The sequence below is a fragment of the Arachis stenosperma genome, chromosome 4 (genome assembly GCF_014773155.1).
Source record: "Arachis stenosperma cultivar V10309 chromosome 4, arast.V10309.gnm1.PFL2, whole genome shotgun sequence".
NCBI lineage: Eukaryota > Viridiplantae > Streptophyta > Magnoliopsida > Fabales > Fabaceae > Arachis > Arachis stenosperma.
Window position 1 is genome coordinate 80342852 of NC_080380.1, and position 19904 is coordinate 80362755.

A 19904-nucleotide genomic window follows, 5' to 3' on the forward strand; every position below is an offset into this window, starting at 1 on the left:
GAATTAGATCAAATATTTCACATTTTTTTTCGGATCGAATATCGAATATATCCACAAAATAGAAAAATAAATTAAAAAAAACTTATTACTATTAAAAAAAGTCAATGAAAATCTGTTTTTTCTCTAATAAAATCTCTTTTTTCATTTTTTAAATATATTTACTCATAAAATATTATTAAATTATTTTTTAAATAACAAAAATTAAAATATAAAACATATATGAATAATAATTCTTAATTGAAATAAAATTTAAAAACAAAATATTATTTATTTATTTATTATTTAATGTAGATTGATATTTGTAAATCTCATCTAATTAAAATATAGATAAGATTCAATTTGTTTCAATCATCTTAAAAATCAAATTATATTTGTTAATTATTGGTCAAAATATTAAAAAAAACAAAAATAGTTCAAAATTTACTTTATTTAATATTTATTAATTATTATAATAATTAATAAATATTAAAAGAGATAAATTTTAACTATTTTTTTGAATTTATTTTAATTGTCAAATATTTTCTTTTAGATAAATAATGCGGATCTGCAAATAAATATTGCTGGAGTCCTTTTTATGTTTTAATACTCCTAATATTGTAGAAGAGGCTGGAAGCTCAACCACAGACCAACGGAAAAAAACGTCAGAACTCACAAGTCACAACAAACCTGAGTAATCATAGCCCCTCATCCCACTTCTTTCCGTTCGGTGTTAGTCATCATCGAAACAAGTCCCAATCACACTGAACCTTGAGAGAAAATGGTGGTGGTGATAGAGCAGCAAGAGATCAAGGATCGAAACGCCAATCCCTCCAGGGTGGTTGCCCGTAACGACGCTTCCGACGGTTTTGAAACGGCCAGCGACACCGACCTTGGCAGTGACAACGGAGGGGATGACGTCGGAGCTAGCAGCCATGATCAACCGCTCGAGCAACCGCAGCAGCAACATCAACAGCAGCAGCTGAAGATAGAGCATTTGGAGGCGGAGCCGGAGCAGAGTGTTTCTCCAAGTAATAGTTGCCCTGGGGATCTCTTGATCAATGAGGAGTTGGAGAAGGTTCCGTTTCGAAATTTTAGGGTTTTGATAATTTTGCGTTTAATTGGGTTTCTTGTTTTATTGTGATCATGTTCTTTGGTAGTAATTACTGTTTTTTAGTTTCATTTTCCAGTGTTTTTAATTCTTTAAGATGGTTTATAATAAAAAATTTTCTTTTATTTTAATGGAGTGGTTGGATGCTATTAGGTTGCATAATAATACCAGGAGTTTGAGCAGTAGTGTCTTATAAACTGCACTGGAAATTGAACATGTGAAGTCTCAAGATTATGGTCAATTGGTTAAGCAGAATAATTGTCTTCAGACTATGATTATAAAGTTGTTGAATCAAAATATTTTTTTTTTAACTACATGATCTGTTATCTACATAATGGTCCTGGTCTAAATTGGACCATTTGATGTGGTATTTAAAACATGCATATTCATTTTAAGGTTAAGAATACACAAAATAGTGCTGATACCACATGCTGCAGAAAGCAATGGTTCAAGCAAATGAAGCAAAGGCAGAAGGGAACAAGCTTTTTGTGGATGGGAAGTATGAGGAAGCATTATCCCAGTATGAACTTGCTTTACAAGTTGCATCTGACATGTCTTCATTGGTTGAAATACGCTCAATATGCCATGCAAACCGTGCTGTGTGCTTTCAGAAACTGGTATGGTGTTCTTTCTTGCTGTTAATGAGAATAGCATTTGGCAGCACCTTCCACTATCAATTATTATGTTCTGTTCAAGTAAATCAGATGGACTATTTATCTCTATCTTTATTTTTTATTTTTTATTTTTTAAGAAAGCTTGATAACTTATGTCTAGTGGTCTATGTGATTTGCCTACTAATTTGGAAGTGTATGATTAAGTATTTTTCTTATGGTTATTATTTGGGCAGTTAAATTGTCATTACTTTTGAATTTAAAAGTTCTATCATACAGAAAGAGGGAATGTGTAATTCTGGGAAAAAAAAAAAAAAACTCTATCTGCATGCAATAAGGTAGCATTCCTTCAACTGCATAAAAAGGCGCAAGACAGAAAGGAGAAGCTTAAGCTTAATCCTCTATTGTTACAGGGGTAAATTGGCAAATTTAATGATGTGGAGATTATAACCCAACCATAATTTCTTTGACATGTTCTAAATATAAATAAGGATTGTGTAAAGGTAATAGTGAAAACAGAAAAGGAAAATTGGATACAATTTATTGTTTCAACTATTTCTTTAACAAAATTGTTTTGACTATTTATTTAATAAAATTGTGCACTAAACCAAACAAACCCTATAGTATTTTAACTATTTATGGATGTGCATTGGTCTGGTTCTGATAAGACTTGCAAATTTGAGGCTATTTACTAATTAAATATAATCTAGTTTAGCATATACATATTTATTACAAAACATGAACCCAACTTGCTTAATTAAGAGGCCTGCTTAAAGTAAAAATATAATATGGGAGCTCACAAACTAGATACCTCATGCATCCATCCAAGGGGCCTTTTTTGGCAAACTAGACCCTTTTAAGTGTGGTTCTACTCTTTCGTACCTCTTTTTTTATTTTCAAATCATATCTTTTGAAGTCATTTTAATCATAGATAAAGCTGGTATGGAATCTTGCATCATATTTGCCCTTTTATATTTGAAATTGATTGAGTCAAGAATCTAATTTCCTTTAACTTATGCCAAACATATCCCAGGGAAAATATGACAACACAGTTAAAGAATGCACAAAAGCACTAGATCTGAATCCAGTGTACATTAAAGCTTTAGTAAGAAGAGGAGAAGCTCATGAAAAGCTTGAACATTTTGAAGAAGCCATTGCTGGTAAGTTCAGATCTTATATTAGGGGTTATTATACTTTAAGCAGGAATTGAACTTTATTCTCTTTTGCACAGTAAGGGGGTAAGTGTAGTTTCTCAAACTGGAAAGGTGCCACTGTTATGTTGTATTTGCCAACCTAGGGAAAGCCAGTATGAGTATCATTATGCATTCCTTATTGTTGGATCTTAATGAAGAAGTACAACCAGTATGAATATCATTATGCATTCCTTATTGTTGGATCTTAATGAAGAAGTACATGTTTTGCATACTGATGCCATTCAGATTTTTTTTTTCCCTTTTCGCATCATTGAGTTCATTCATACCATAATTTTTTCACTTCACTAATTTTAGTTATTATTTTCAAATATCGACAGATATGAAAAAGATCTTAGAAATTGATCCCTCAAATGATCAAGCTAGGAAGGCCATCAGGCGACTTGAGCCGCTTGCTGCAGAAAAGCGGGAAATGATGAAGGAAGAGATGATTGGCAAGTTTCTGTTATCATCTTTATCTTGGATTTCAATTATAGTTGCTACTGTATTATACTATTATGTACTTTTGCGCAGAATAGTGCATGGGAATGCTTTCCTTACCTTGGTCCTTCATGCATACATTTATAATTTGTTACCCAAATATGATGCTCTTTTCTTTATTTCTTCTTGCTGCTGCAAAACTACCTTGGTTTCTGTGTATTTATTATCTAGCTTTTTCGTCCATCCTTAAGATTTATTTGCACTCTTGTGGTTGAAATTGGCCAAGTCCATATGTTTGTTTAGTCAGATGAAACCCTTCTTGGAAGAAATTATTTTATCAAAGGAATTTATGGATGCCTTATTATGATATTTCTAAGCATGGGATACCTAGGTGATAGAAAGATATACTATTATTTTTGAGTGATATATGCAACTTTGCATTTTCAGAGATTGCATTTTATCTTGTAGATATAGATTTTGTTTCTTGAGAGTTTAGACTAGTATGCTGTTAAAACTGGTATTTATTGAATGAAAATGCAGAAATTACAATAGAATAGAAAATGATAGCAGAGGAATTTCGAGAGTCCTCTTCTCTCTTAGCCTAGGCCTTTCCAAGTCTTTTCCTGCCCCAATACCTATTCGGTTCCTCCTTTTATTACCTCACCCTCTCTCTAATCGAAATCTTCATAATCATGCAATTTCCCTGATTCTCTTCTGATTGATTCAATCAGTTATTGCCTCCTAAAATCATACAGTCCCTGATTCTCCTCTAACTGATTCAATCAGTTATTGCTTCCTAAAATAAATCAATTATTTAAATCAGTTATTCCTCCCTTTACTTTATTATTTCGTCTAGAATAATGATAAGGTAAAGGGATTATTATCTTCCCTTTTTTAGATGCCTGCACTGCTGACTCAGCATTTTCCTTAGGGTATGTAACAATACCCTCCCCTTGAAGCATCACCTTGTCCTCAAGGTGAAAGGAGGGAAAACTGGCCTGGATCTCTCTTGCTGCCTCCCAAGAATTTTCAAATTCAGGGAGGTCCTTCCACTTGATCAAAACCTCCAGGTTCCCATCAGCCTTCTTTCTAACAGCCAGTACATCTTCAGGTTCTGCTTGCAGTACATACTCCTCAGTCAAGGCTGCTGGTAGGGGCTGAACCTGAGTGCTGGGGTTTACACATTTCTTCAACAAGGAGACATGAAAAACTGGATGCACTCTTGCATTGGGGGGAAGCTTCAGCTTATAAGCAACTTGTCCAATTTTCTCTAGAATTTCATAGGGACCATAGAATCTAGCACTCAGCTTCTGGTTTACTCTCCGGGCCAGTGTCTTCATCCGGTAGGGTTGCAACTTGAGATATACATGTTCCCCTGGTTCAAAAATCACTTCTCGCCTCTTACGATCTGCATATGTTTTCATCCGGTTCTGCGCCCTTTCTAGTTGGAACCGCAGCTCGTCCAGCATCTGATTGCGTTCCCCCATTAGAACTCTAACTTCCTCAACCGCAGCCTCTTCCCCTCCTCTCAACAACGCGGGAGGTTCTCTCCCGTAGAGTGCCTTAAATGGAGTCATTTTGATGGAGCCATGATAATTGGTATTATACCAATATTCAGCCCAACTCAACCAGCGAGGCCACTGCGTTGGTTTGGAACCTGTGAAGCATCGAAGATAGGTCTCCACGCACTTGTTCACCGCTTCACTTTGTCCATCAGTTTGCGGGTGATGGGTGATGGGCCGAACTCATTTTTAGCGCTGTGCCTGCTGCCTTAAAAATTTCAGACCAGAAAGCACTCATGAAGAGTCTATCTCGGTCAGAAACAATGGAACTTGGGAAACCATGAAGCCTCACAACCTCCTTCACGAACAGCTCAGCCACTTCTTTGGCTGTGTATGGGTGAGAAAGGGGGAAAAAATGTGCATATTTGGTCAATCTATCCACCACCACAAAGATGGTGTCTTTCCCGGCAGCTTTCGGAAGCCCCCCAATGAAATCCATGGAGATATCCGACCAGACGTTGGTCGGAATTGGAAGTGGTTGCAGCAGGCCGGCCGGTGATAAAGTGGAGTGTTTGTTCCTCTGGCACACCTCACATTGCTTCACATATTCCATGATAGTTCCCTTCATTCCTTCCCAAAACAAAACTCCTGATATCCTCTTGTAGGTTCTAAAGAACCCGGAATGCCCTCCTATCTTCGAATCATGGAATTCTCGGAGGAATTTAGGAATCCACTTGGAATGCTTCGAAATGACTAACCGGCCATGGTACAGCAGCCTCCCATTGCGCCATTCATACCCAGCTGCTGTTTCTCTCCCCTGAATCAAGTCTTGGATAATCCCTTGTAGCTTGGGATCTTGCTGGACTTCTTCCTCTATGCCTTCCCAATCTGCTGTGGACACTACTGAAACTGCTGCAAACTGAAATTTCCTGGAGAGTGCATCAGCAACTCGGTTATCACTTCCTGCCTTGTATTTGATCTCAAAGTCGTACCCGAGCAGCTTAGTTATCCATTTTTGCTGTTCTTCTCCACCAATCCTCTGATCAAGCAAAAGTTTGAGGCTTTTTTGATCCGTGTAAACCGTGAATCGCCGTCCTAAGAGGTAATGTCTCCACCTTTGGATGGCCAACACGATGGCCATCAGCTCCCTCTCATACAAGGATTTGGCTTGGGCCCTCTCTGAGAGTTTCTGGCTCATAAATGCTATGGGTCTGCCCTCTTGTAACAGCACCGCCCCAATTCCTTTTCCAGAAGCATCGGTCTCTAAAGCAAATGGCTTGGAAAAAGATGGAATGGCTAATACCGGCACGGTCACCATGGCCTTCTTCAATTGTTCGAAGGCTGCCTGCGCGTCACTTCCCCATCGGAAACAGTCTTTCTTCAACAGTTGCGTGAGAGGCCAGGCGATGGCCCCATAGTTCTTCACAAACCGGCGGTAGTATCCGGTCAGCCCCAAAAAACCCCGCAACCCTTTTAAATCCTTCGGAATGGGCCAATCTACCATGTCTTGTATTTTCTGAGGGTCTGCAGCCACCCCTTCATTGGAAATCACATGCCCCAAGTAATCAATCTTCTCTTGGGCGAATTTGCACTTCTTCTTGTTGAGGAAGAGTTTATGGCTCCGGAGGACCGTGAATATTTGTCGCAAGTGATCCCAATGATCCTCTAAACTGCTACTATAAACAAGAATATCGTCAAAAAACACCAGAATAAATTTCCTCAGGAAAGGCCTCAATACCTGGTTCATGAGTGCCTGGAAAGTGGAAGGGGCGTTGGTAAGCCCAAAGGGCATCACCATGAACTCATAATGGCCCTCATGAGTTCGGAATGCTGTCTTGGGAATGTCCTCTTCCCGCATACGAATCTGGTGGTATCCCGATTTAAGGTCGAGCTTCGAAAACACCCTTGCTTCTCCCACCTCATCCAACAGCTCTTCGATGATTGGAATAGGAAACTTGTCAGCCACCGTGATCCGGTTCAAGGCCCTGTAGTCTAGTTATATAAATTATCTTTTATCTTGAATCGCAGTCTTTGGTGCTTGATTTATTTAATGCTCAAACAAAACCTTTTTGGATTCCAGGCAGAGCTGCTGGCTGCACTTGCATGTTAAGCCTATTATCTGCTTCTTTACCTCTTGGTAGAGGCTGCAGAGTCTCATCTTCAGTTGCGAATATTTTCTATGTACTTAATTCAATAATCCTGTACGATTTGCTATTTTCATTTTACTTGCACTGAAAAACTGTTTCTTCATGCAGCAAAACTAAAAGAAATGGGAAATTCTTTCCTGGGCCGTTTTGGGATGAGTGTTGATAACTTCAAAGCAGTTAAAGATCCAAACACTGGTTCCTATTCTATCTCATTCCAGCATTAAGTGTGGCAGATCAAAGTCATAATAGCATTAAGCAAGAAAGATGCAGTCCATAATGATGCAGGTTTGATGCTTCATTCTGCATGCAAGACATTAGGAAAAGTTGAATGTTCTTAAAGGAGTTTAGATCATCTAAAGTGAAAGTTTGTAAACTGGAAAAAAAATGAGAGGTTAATCATTTTTGGATCATTTGAACTCATTTTCAAGGGGAGTTATTGATGGAAGGGTGATTATGACTAACTTCTTACTCTCACACTCTGTAAGAGTATTTGATGATTGATTTTGATTCATTCTTAAAGGACATTGATAATGAATAAATATGTGATAATCAATTGTGATTTTTAATCTGTATTCATATTTCAAAACACATGAAGATTGTGACCATTTGGAAAATTGAACACATCATGTGATTCCTGTTACATCGCCCCCTTTTCACTCATCTAATAAATTTTCATCTCCTACTTTTATTTCAGTGGTGCTAAGCATTTAAGCAATGTCCGCGTTGGTCAAGTACTTCATGTCCTAGCTAGAAGATGATGGAACTAATTCATTGGGACATTTTTTTTTTCTTAGGCACCTTGGAATTCTGGGTTATTTAAGTAGTGAGGAAGTTGAACATTGCTAAATCATGAGTAAGTGCAAACATTTGTTCATGATGGCAATATCTAAGTGTTTTGGGTTTGTTCGCTGCTGCTCCGTCACAGGTTCGTTCATTGTGTTGTGTTAGTCATTACTGTTAGATGTGATTACTGATTAACAAGTGGTTGTTTACTTGTTTTACAACAGCCCTTGATTAATGCAGATAATATAAATTGAGTCTTTGAATTATACGTATATAGTTTATGCTGATGTCATATCATTTGATAATACCCGAGTTGCTGTCATATTGACTAAATGAAAAATGAAAAATTTCAGGGAAGAAAACAGGAGAGAAAAAGAAAATATTTGAGTGGGTCTCTCCTTATTGTTCTCGATATCCCAAAATAAATAAAAAAGAAAAATAAAATCAAATAAAATTAAGGTGTGAATGTTAATCTGAAATATGATTCATTATTCGGAAAAATGGAATTATTTTTTTCCAAGACAGTCAATTCCCCCTAAAAAAGCCAATTCCTCAAAACCCTCACAGGCCACAACCTTGAGAACCCTCATTCTATACAAGGGAGCCTACAAATGGAGAGATAAATCAAGTTCTTGATATTTCTCTGCACAATAGGTCCTTGTCTCAAGGTTTTGAGTGTCACTCTTCAGTAATGATATTAGTTGAGATGTGTCAACACTGTTGAAGCCACTGCTTCTAAGGCTTCTATGCCAATCACCGAAACTTCTCTCATCAATATCCTCACTTAATCGGTAAGGAAACACACCATTATCTCCAGCAAATTCATGTGCGTCATCTGATCTAAATCCTTCTGAAATATGGCGGCTTGGGAAATATGCGAGATTTGTTGCATGGCCAGTGATGAACGCTGAAGGGAAAACCTTAGGAGGGGTCGACAGCGAAGAAGCAAATAGAAGATACGAGTACTCAGCAGAAGCCCTCTCGGTGTTTCTTCTGGTTCTTCTCTCTTTTCTGTGAGCATTTTGGTGCCCCCTAAAGCTTGAGAACTGTAGAAAGTTCTTGTGCAGTATAGGCATCGAAAAACTTTTGATATTGCGGCATCATCGTCTTCTTCTTCTGCTTGGCTTTCCTCTACTTTCACAACCGTTTCCTCAACGACTTCCATCTCTATTCTGAGACAAAAAATGCAACTAAAGAAAAGACAAGAGAAAATGCAGATTATAATTTGTATTTATTGAAAAGAAGGGAACAGGAAACTGCTGTCAAGATTAAAAGCTTGATAGTTTACCTGAGAAATGTGAAACGGGTAGCTTAATTAACTGAAACAGAAGAAAGAATAAAAGTGGGAGAAAGTGATATGAGAGTGGGAGTTTGAACTGATAAAAAAATAGAATGAAGAGTCCAGAGAAGTGCTCTCAAAGAATTGGAAAGAGGGAGAAGAGAATGAGGAAGGTGGAGAATTAAGAAATACTTCCTCTGAACTCTGTTGTCATTTTACTTGCTGTAAAATTATTAAGCTTAAAATTCAGAGAAATCATTCACCAAAAAATCCAGAGCAATCTAAAATCAATATTATTAAACAATGCTTAATTAATTAAGAGAGAATAGTAGAATTGTATATTTAGGGTATAATCAATCATTTAATGATAAATATTACATAAAAAAATAAAAATGACATATTTGTTCGTGCTAGAAATGAGTTCACGAACTGGAAGGTAAAGACTGGAGATTCCAACTTCAGCGCGTGCAGAAACAGGCTAGGTAGACAACCTGCAAGACACTTTGATATTAAAGTTAGTAGTGTATTAGATAGTAAGAAGCTTTTTCGTATGCTTACCTGTTGGTCGCTGTTTTTCCGGCATCTAGCGCTCTTTTGTCGCGTCATTATTGTTGAGATTTGACGGTCATAGGCTTTGATAGTGCAATCGCTATGGTAGTTTTGTCATTATTTCGTAACATCAGTTATGACTTAATTGTATTATCCGTTACGGTCCCATTTGTCCAGAATAGTGTCTCCAACTCGAATTCCTGGACACGGGCCTTTTGGTCGGGGGCATCCGAGTTCAGAAAATCGGACCCTCCTCTAGATTGGGATTTTGAAGGGTTCATTAAAAGAAATCGAACAGTTTCTTTTAATTTCAAGGGAGTTATAATTTCGTCGTTCTACGAACCATCAGTCCCACTCTCAAATTTTCTCTCAGCAATAAATGCAACATTAGTTTGAAATTAAACAACCCTTTATTTCACTTTTCCTTTCACTTGTTCATTCTCATTTTCCAAAACTTCTCCAAGCACGGACAGTTGCTCCTTCTTCCCAGTGAAATTCTCTCGTTTGGTCTCCCTTCTCCGTCACCTTCTTCGCCGCCATCACTTCTTCCACCAGCGCTCATAACACCTTCGTTCAAGGTTAGTGGGATTTTTTTTGTCTCTTTCTATTTCTACATGTTTGCTTTGCAGTTTTTTTCCCTTATAAACTTTTGCACATTATCCATGTTTGTTGGCGCTGCTTGAAGTTTCCCTCACATTGTTCTTTCGTTTATTTCTTTTGATTAAGCTCAATGTAGCTAGGGCACCACTGTTTTGAGTATTCTTTCAAATAATTGATGATTTTTGCTTGCCCCCATTTTCCAGAATTTTGTGTTTTCTAGGCTTGTTTTGTATCTTACTTAAGTGACCCCTAGATTTTGTATCTCTAGGACCTTTTGCTCTTTGGTAATGTAGTGGTGGTGACGTAGTGGTGGTGCCCTTGCAGGTGGTGGATAGGAAAAAGGTTATCGCAACTCGAGAGCGTGGTGTCTAACGACCCAATTTTCAATATGGCATGCTCATATCGAAATATCGAGTGTTACCAACTTGAAACTACACTGACACTGTTATTAATAATACCAAGCTTGTAATCGGGTTAACGGAACTCTATTTTTATGAAGAACGTTGATAAATCACTATTTTATGGTTTATCTTGTGCTCAATTGAGTGGTTTTTATCAAGTCTTTGCCCACTTATTCATATGATTTGCATGGTTTTACATTCTCCTTCCTGATTTTGTGCTATGATTGAAAACATGCTTCTTTGCCTTTTATTTTCTTTTATTTAGATCCTCTCTTGTTATCATTCGATGTCTTGATATGTGTGTTAAGTGGTTCAGGGATTACAGGGCATGAATGGCTCAGAGGATGGAAAGGAAGCATGCAAAAGTGGAAGGAATACAAGAAGTTGAAGAAACTGCTAAGCTATCCAGCCTGACCTCTTTGCACTCAAACGGTCATAACTTGAGCTACAGAGGTCCAAATGACGCGGTTCTAGTTGCGTTGGAAAGCTAACATCCGGGGCTTCGCAACAATATATAATTTGCCATAGCTGCCCCAAAGATAAGCGACGCGAACGCATGGATGACGTGTCCGCATCGCATCTGCGAACTTCAATCCACGCAAACGCGTGGACGACGCCTCCGCGTCACTTTGCCGCGACCTGTACGGACTAGAAAGCGTTGGGAGTGACTTCTGGGCTGTTTTTGACCCAGTTCTCGGCCCAGAAAACACATATTAGAGGTTGGGAGTGGAGCAGAATCAGATCATTCAATCATTACTCACAATTTTAGGTTTTAGATGTAGTTTTTAGAGAGAGAGGTTCTCTCCTCTCTCTTAGGATTTAGGATTAGGATTTATATTAGGATTAGGATTGTTTCTTTATACCAGGTTCAATAATTTATGTTTCTCTTCTATTTTTGTTTACTCTGAAGCTTTTATTTGTGTTTGATTTATGTTGCCCAATTGGTTTATGAATATTGTCCATGTTAGAATTGACATCTTCATTCAATATAATTTGAGGTATTCCGGATATTTATGATTTCAATTTAGCTTTTTATATTCTTGGCTTTAATTGATTAATTGGTAACTCTTGAGTTGTCAAACTCATTGTTGACTGAAAATTGGAATTCTTCAAGAATTAACTCGAGTTCCACTAACTCTAGCCTTTTCCAAGGAAAGACTAGGACCTGAGGAACCAAACTTATTCCATCCACTTGACTTACCTTCATAGTTAGAGGTTAACTTAGTGGGAGAAAAATTCAATTTTCATTACAATTGATAAGGATAACTGGGATAGGACTTCCAGTTTTCATATCTTGCCAAGAGTTTTATTAGTTATTAATTTATTAATTCTTGCAATCTATTTCTCTTGCTTAAAACCTTTTTCAAACCCAAACACTGTTTTTTCATAACCAATAATAAGTCATACTTCCCTACAATTCCTTGAGAAGACGACCCGAGGTTTGAATATTTCGTTTTATAAATTTATTGGGTTTTGTTACTTGTGACAACCAAAACGTTTGTACAAAGGGATTTTCTGTTGGTTTAGAATCTATACTCACAATGCGACTATATTTTTACAAAATTCTTTACTAGCAAAAATCCTAACGTCAAAATGGCGCCGTTGCCAGGAAATTGCAAACGTGTGCCTTATTATTGGTTATTGTAAATATTTTTCAAAAAAAATATCTTATCTTATTTTTTTTAAAAATATCTTATCTTATTTTTTCAAAAAAAAAATCAAATCTTTTTCAAAATATTTTCTTTTTGTTAGTTTTTGTTTTAATTTTCTCCTACTACTATGAACTCTCACCCCTTTGGCTATGAGTCTGGTTACAACTATGTTGCAGGAAGAGAAAGCTATAACAGGAATATGCATCAAGGTTAAAGCAATCAAAGATGGACGGAGCCAAGAGGATCTGATCAACCCTTTAAGCGACAACACCTTCCAAGATATCATGGACGAAGACCATTCTATAATGCATACCAAGATGATAGGTATGGTAGACCCCCTTGTAGTTACCAACAAGCCCCATCATATGCCAATGAACCACCTCCTTAACATAGCTTTGAACCACCACACTCACAAGCCATTTTCCACCATTCACCTCCCTATGACCCCAATCCTTATTCACCACACCAACCACCATATGAACCATACCCAGAACCACCACCTCAATATACACCATCTCCACATCCTTATCAAGAGGAACCACCTCCGTGTTATGAACCTTTTTTCCCAACAAATGAACCCTCCTACACACCCCAAACCTCCATGGAGAGCACACTTGCCTCTATCACTAGTCTCACCTCTACTCTTCAAGCACTTATATCCCACATGGACCAACCCTCTACCCCCAATATTCAACCCTCAAGCTCCAATGTACTTCCATCTCAACCACATAATGATCCACCCATCCCATCACCACCATCCGTGGAAGAGCACCAATATCCATCAATCCAAGAGCAACATGATCCCACTAATACAATTGACATGGAACAAGAGAGAGAGGATCATCTTCGCGAATCCATACTTCATAAGGAGCTAGAGGAGGCACTAAAGGTGAAGGTAGTAGAGATCCTTGAAGTTGACAGCGCGATTGAAAAACTAGTGAAAAAAGACAACAAGGAGGATTTTGTACTTGAAGGTGAAGAAATAGTTGAACAGGAATCATCAAGGATGAATACGATTTCATACTTAAACACCTGGATCAAGCAATAAATTGATTACCTTTCCGACATTCGGACATTCAAAGAACCCCCATGGCTTCATGTGGAAAATCTACTGAAGAACATAGCAGGAAGGAGAAGTTAGGCACTCTAGTGGATAGTGAGCAGCACGATTTTGTATTGGAACAATTGGAAGAAGCTACGCCTGCCATTGAAGAGGAAGAAGTGGCTGAAGATTTAGGAGATGCTGAACCTCTATGGAAAAGTCAAGTTATAGAGCCTCCTTCAAAGACGTTTGAAACTGATGATGAGGAGGGTGTACAACCTCCAAGGCGTCTCATGGTTGAAGACTTTGAAGGGGATGATCAAGAGATGGATTCAATCATTGATGAATTCTTATCTACATTTGAATCCTCTTCCATTGGACTTGACATGGAGATTAAAGAAGAAGAAGAACAACCTCCCATGCCCTTGGTGAGCAATGAAGAAGAGATTGAATTGGAAGAAAGCCACCAAGAGGAAGAGGTTGATATTGAAGAAGCTTGCAAGGAGGTGGAAGATGTCAAAGAAGAGCACAAGGGAGTGGATCTTGCACGTTCATTAGAAACACCTCCCCCTAAGTTGCCGTCATCCTTCACAACATTCAAGTGGATAAAATTCATATCCCTTAGCTTTCTAATTCCACTTGAATATGGGCTACTGGAGACAGATGGTCAACTTAGAGCTCTTTGTAGCATTAAGAGTACGAGAAAGATGGTCAATGGTAAGAATTGTCCTGCAAGGTTCAGTATGGTCGGAAGCTTTGAGTTTAAACGCAAAGGTTGGTATAGACCTCAATTGAATGGGTCTAGGAAGTTGTTTGGACGTTTCAATGAGAATTCTAAAGCTGAACCACCCGGATGGCATCATGATAATCAACTTGAAGACGGGTGTAGAAACAAGATTTGGGATCCAGGAATATATGATGATCAATTTTGGGAGCTCAAAGCTTGTGAAGAACTTCATCAAAGCTTGAGGAATTTACTTAGTATGGATAGAGCTTATTGGAAGACCAAGCATTGGTGGAAGTTTCAAGACGAGTTCAAGCACAAGCCACCATGACAAGGAGCTCGCCAAATGTCCAACTTAAGGACTATAACTAAAAGTGCTAGGTGGGAGACAACCCATCATGGCTGGCCACCAAGAGGGAAAAAGGAAAGTTTTTAACTGGAACAGTAAACACGTCTACCGCACAATCTTTAGAGAAAAAGCATCAGTTGGAGCCACCTGTCCACTTGCACATCTTTGCATGCACTGAGGACGGTGCAACCTTTAAGTGTGGGGAGGTCGATACCGACTTCCGCGGGTTAGTTATTTTCTGACTCAACACCAATGTTTAAACTTCTCTGTAGTTAGTTCTTGCATTTGCATGTTTGATTGCATTATAGTTAGATTTTGTGCATATTTTACCACCACTTGGTTGAAGTAATAAATTTCTTTTCAAGATTTTATTTTATAATATTTCACGAATTTAAATTAAAAATTAAAATTTTCTATGTGTTAAATTTGTTTGAAGTTATATTTGGAACATGGTTTTTGAGCCAAAGAACACACAACCTGTGAGATTTGAGCTTATTTACATGGTTACATTATTTAACCATAAATTTTTATTCTTGTGTGTTTTCTTCTCTATGATTGCAATTGTTGCTTTGTTCCATTCTATATGTCCATTATTTAGTGTATGTATATGCTTGCATATGATTGAGGCCATATTTGATTATTAACTCACTTATCCCAAATAAAGCCTACCTTTTTATGTCACCCTTGTTAGCCACCTTGAGCTTTTTACTCCCCTCTTGTTTTATAACCACATTACTAGCCTTAAGCAGAAAAACAAAATAAAAATTCCCAAGTTGAATTCTTGATTATCTTAAGATAGATATTGTGTATAATTTAAGTGTGAAAAATTTTATGGGAACATGGGATGATAGAAAAAAGTAGGGAATTGAATTGAATAAGTTATTTGAAAATTTGGAAAGCATGCTCATGTGAAATCAAAATAATTAAATTACCATGTGCATTGATAAGAAAATAAAAAATAAAAAAATAAAAAAAATAAAAAAATTTATTAAGTAATTAAATAAGGGGATACAAAAAAAATATATTACCCCGAATGCAAAATAAAAAGAATCAATGCACATGGGACAAAACTCAAAAACAAGTTTGATACATGAGCGTGTAATACAAAAGTGGGAAAAATTTGGGTAGTTAGGTAAAGCATTTTAAATTATATAAAGTGTGTATGTTAGGTGAGATCTTAGACTAATCAAGGATTCACTTTGTTAGCTCACTTAGCCTTATACATATATCCTCACCTTTACCTTAGCCCCATTACAACCTTGAAAAGACCTCATGATGTTTACATTGGTACATTAAATATTTGTTGATTGGTTATTTGAAGAACAAAGTTTAGAAAGCATGATTAGAGAAGAATAGAATGATTACCCTATACACTTGAGAGTTAGAATGATATACACTACCAGTAAGGGTTCAATGCTTAATTCTATGTTCCCTGCTTTCATGAGCTATCTTCTTCTTGCAAGTTATTTGTATTGTATTTTGTGATTTGAATTAGTGAAATCCAGTTCATATTTGTTCTTGAAAGATTTATTTACTTTTTCACCAAGTAGGTAGAATCATCTTTGCATTTAGTTGCATTCATATAGATAGGTTGTATTTCATACATCCTACCACTCTGTCTTCACTCCTTTATAGCTTTTCTTGAGCTTAGCATGAGGACATGCTAATGTTTAAGTGTGGGGAGGTTGATAAACCACTATTTTATGGTTTATCTTGTGCTCAATTGAGTGGTTTTTATCAAGCCTTTGCCCACTTATTCATATGATTTGCATGGTTTTACATTCTCCTTCCTGATTTTGTGCTATGATTGAAAACATGCTTCTTTGCCTTTTATTTTCTTTTATTTAAATCCTCTCTTGTTATCGTTCGATGCCTTGATATTTGTGTTAAGTGATTTCAGGGATTACAGGGCATGAATGGCTCAGAGGATGGAAAGGAAGCATGCAAAAGTGGAAGGAATACAAGAAGTTGAAGAAATTGCTAAGCTGTCCAGCCTGACCTCTTCGCACTCAAATGGTCATAACATGAGCTACAGAGATCCAAATGATGCGGTTCTAGTTGCGTTGGAAAGCTGACATCCGGGGCTTCGCAACGATATATAATTAGTCATAGCTGCCCTGAAGTTAAGCGACGCAAATGCGTGGATGACGCGTCCGCGTCACATCTGCGAATTTCAATCCACGCAAACGCGTGGACGACGCCTCCGCGTCACTTTGCCGCGACCTGTACGGACCAGAAAGCACTGGGAGTGACTTCTGGGCTGTTTTTGACCCAGTTCTCAACCCAATAAACACAGATTAGAGGCTGGGAGTGGAGCAGAATCAGATCATTCAATCATTACTCACAATTTTAGGTTTTAGATGTAGTTTTTAGAGAGAGAGGTTCTCTCCTCTCTCTTAGGATTTAGGATTAGGATTTCTATTAGGATTATGATTATTTCTTCATCCCAGGTTCAATAATTTATGTTTCTCTTCTATTTTTGTTTACTCTGAAGCTTTTATTTGTGTTTGATTTATGTTGCCCAATTGGCTTATGAATATTGTCCATGTTAGAATTGACATCTTCATTCAATATAATTTGAGGTATTTCGGATATTTATGATTTCAATTTAGCTTTTTATATTCTTGACTTTAATTGATTAATTGGTAACTCTTGAGTTGTCAAACTCATTGTCGACTGAAAATTGGAATTCTTCAAGAATTAACTCGAGTTCCACTAACTCTAGCCTTTTCCAAGGTAAGACTAGGACCTGAGGAACCAAACTTATTCCATCCACTTGACTTACCTTCATAGTTAGAGGTTAACTTAGTGGGAGAAAAATCCAATTCTCATCACAATTAATAAGGATAACTGGGATAGGACTTCCAGTTTTCATACCTTGCCAAGAGTTTTATTAGTTATTAATTTATTAATTCTTGCAATCTATTTCTCTTGCTTAAAACCTTTTTCAAACCCAAACACTATTTTTCCATAACCAATAATAAATCATACTTCCCTGCAATTCCTTGAGAAGACGACCCGAGGTTTGAATACTTCGGTTTATAAATTTATTGGGTTTTGTTACTTGTGACAACCAAAACGTTTGTACGAAGGGATTTTCTGTTGGTTTAGAATCTATACTCACAACGCGACTATATTTTTACAAAATTCTTTACTAGCAAAAATCGTAACGTCAAACGTTCCTTAAAGAAAAATTCGCAAACAAGAAGAAATGCGAGATTATGCAAACTAAGAAGATAAACAGATACATACAGAAAAAGATAATATACTGTAATATATATACATATACAGCACCCAAAAGATGAAAAGTTAGTTACTCCCTCATAGTTATGTACATATATACAACTCAAAATATTTTCAGGGTCTGACCTATATAAGAAGCCCTTAATATGACGCCCAGACTAGCCTAGTCTTATAACCTGATCTCTCGAAAAACAAAAGTGAGAGTCTAAGATAAAAGAAATGCTAAACCAGAGAGCTGCCCAAAAGAAGGTGCTGATGTCGCTGCCTAATTGTTGTCAAAAGTCACGTTCACAATCTCTATATCCATCTTAGGATCTTCATCGTCCTCAGAAATTAGATCCACAATCTCTATCTCCTCGGTCTCCTCGCCATCAGAAATAATGATGACCTCAGGTGTATTCTAGGGGCTACCATCACTGCTACCTCCTACTGAAGCTGTACCACTAGAAAAAAATTTGCTCAATAGCTGAAGGCTGACCAGACACAGCGACTGAAGTCTCAATAGGCTCTATGGTGAAAGAGTCATACGAGTGAGTAGACAAAGACTCCATCGACATATCCGAACCTAATGGAGAAAACTCAGGGATGGGGTCATCGATGACAAGGCCAGGCTTAGGCACCGCCTGACCATCCTGCTATGCTAGAACAGGACCTCCATGCATGAAATCAAAAGGATGGTAGACAGAATCGGAATGTAACTAAGATAGCGGAAAGGCATATGGTGCATCCGGATCAAAGAAGGGTGAAGCTAACGAGTGGTGAAAGGGATGATCTCTAACTATGTATATACGAACTTGAAGCTCCACAGCCACCACATAGAAGCTGTGAAGGACAGGATCCTTGTACACATAAGACTGCTCGAGCTCATAGAAAATGACACCCGTCTCCATCTAAAGTGGGAAGAAGATAGGGGGTAAGAACTGGAGAGTTCTTAGTAGGGTCGGGGTGAAACAAGTTATGTTGTTCTTTATAAATTGACCACGTGTCCCAGATCAATCGGACCACATCAAAGGAATATAGGAAAAACAACAATCAAGAGCAAATAACACATAACATACAACCATAAGAACAAATTTAAAACACACACAAGAAATATGTACAAACAAGTATGATGCATGTCTTGCCCTAGTGTAGGTAATGAGCTCATCCGTCGGTTTTCGACCCGCGCCCGACATTACATCCTTAGGATGTCATCTCTCGTTGCCATCACTTTGGAGTATAGTGCCCGGTACACTCTTGGGTTAGAGCGCCTGCACGATCTTAGGCTATAGCACTCGTACTGCTCTTTGGCAATTCGCCGGATAAATCAATGACAGGAAGAGACATTGGTGTTGCCTTTCTAAACCTCAATCATCTCATCACATAATCAAATACTATTCAAGATATAATAATTCTTTATCCATAAGATCACAGTTTCTCCACAAGTTACTACAGTTAAATTGACATATTTTAAAATTATTCTAAATAACCCTGAACTTTTATAAAAGAGACCTAGTCTTCACTAGTTACTTTAAAAATTATTCAAAATATTTTATAAACTTTAAACACCCAAAACTTCATTAAAAATAAGTAAATTGGACACGGTTCTTCCGTTTTTAAAATAAAATATTTTTCGTTTAATTAAAATCATATTTTTTCCAAAACCATCTTCCATTTTAAACACTTTATTGCAACTCATTATTTTTCTTCAAAAACCAAAATCAATTGATTTCAATAAAATTCATATATTCATAAATAAATAATTTTATTCATTAAATCTTTCTCAAAAGCCAAGCCTCTGCTCCTTTTTATTCGAAACTGCCGTTCAAAATACTCATTAGTTATAATTAATTCCACATCAAAATTCAACCGTCAGAACTCAATTGCATACTATCACACAACTCAGATTTCAGCCAATTATTCAATAACAATATCTCAGTGCCTTATTTCTCATTATGGCTGGTGGACGAAATTGTGATCACTTTGTTATTGTATTTTGTAAAATTCATTGCTTTTTCAACTATGTGTGGACACAACTCCATTCAACTTAACCAGCAAGTGTACTGGGTCATCCAAGTAATACCTTACGTGAGTAAGGGTCGATCCCACAGAGATTATTGGTATGAAGCAAGCTATGGTCACCTTGTAAATCTCAGTTAGGCAGATTAAATGGTTATGGGTTTCAAAAATTAATAATAAATAGAAAATAAAAAGGGATAGAAATACTTATGTAAATCAATAGTGGGAATTTCAGATAGGCGTGTGGAGATGCTAGAATCCTTTCGAATCTCTACTTTCTTATTGCTTTCATCCAATCATTCTTAC

The 19904-nt window shown here is 37.2% G+C and overlaps 1 protein-coding gene across 2 annotated transcripts; it reads left to right on the top strand.

Annotated features, from left to right (window-relative positions):
• The first annotated feature begins 573 nt into the window (after nt 1-573).
• On the top strand, nt 574-8825 carry LOC130976226 (uncharacterized). Of its 2 annotated transcripts, XR_009084635.1 has the most exons (6): nt 574-1054; nt 1525-1704; nt 2732-2858; nt 3230-3343; nt 7087-7263; nt 7673-8825. XR_009084635.1 is itself a non-coding variant. In XM_057901026.1 (5 exons), the coding sequence occupies exons 1-5, from the start codon at nt 758-760 to the stop codon at nt 7200-7202; spliced, it is 834 nt and encodes a 277-aa protein (XP_057757009.1). In that variant the 5' UTR covers nt 574-757; the 3' UTR covers nt 7203-7544. The 2 variants fall into 2 exon arrangements, 1 of the variants encoding a protein (XP_057757009.1); XM_057901026.1 differs by lacking the exon at nt 7673-8825 and having other exon boundaries at nt 7087-7544.
• The last annotated feature ends 11079 nt before the right edge of the window (nt 8826-19904 follow it).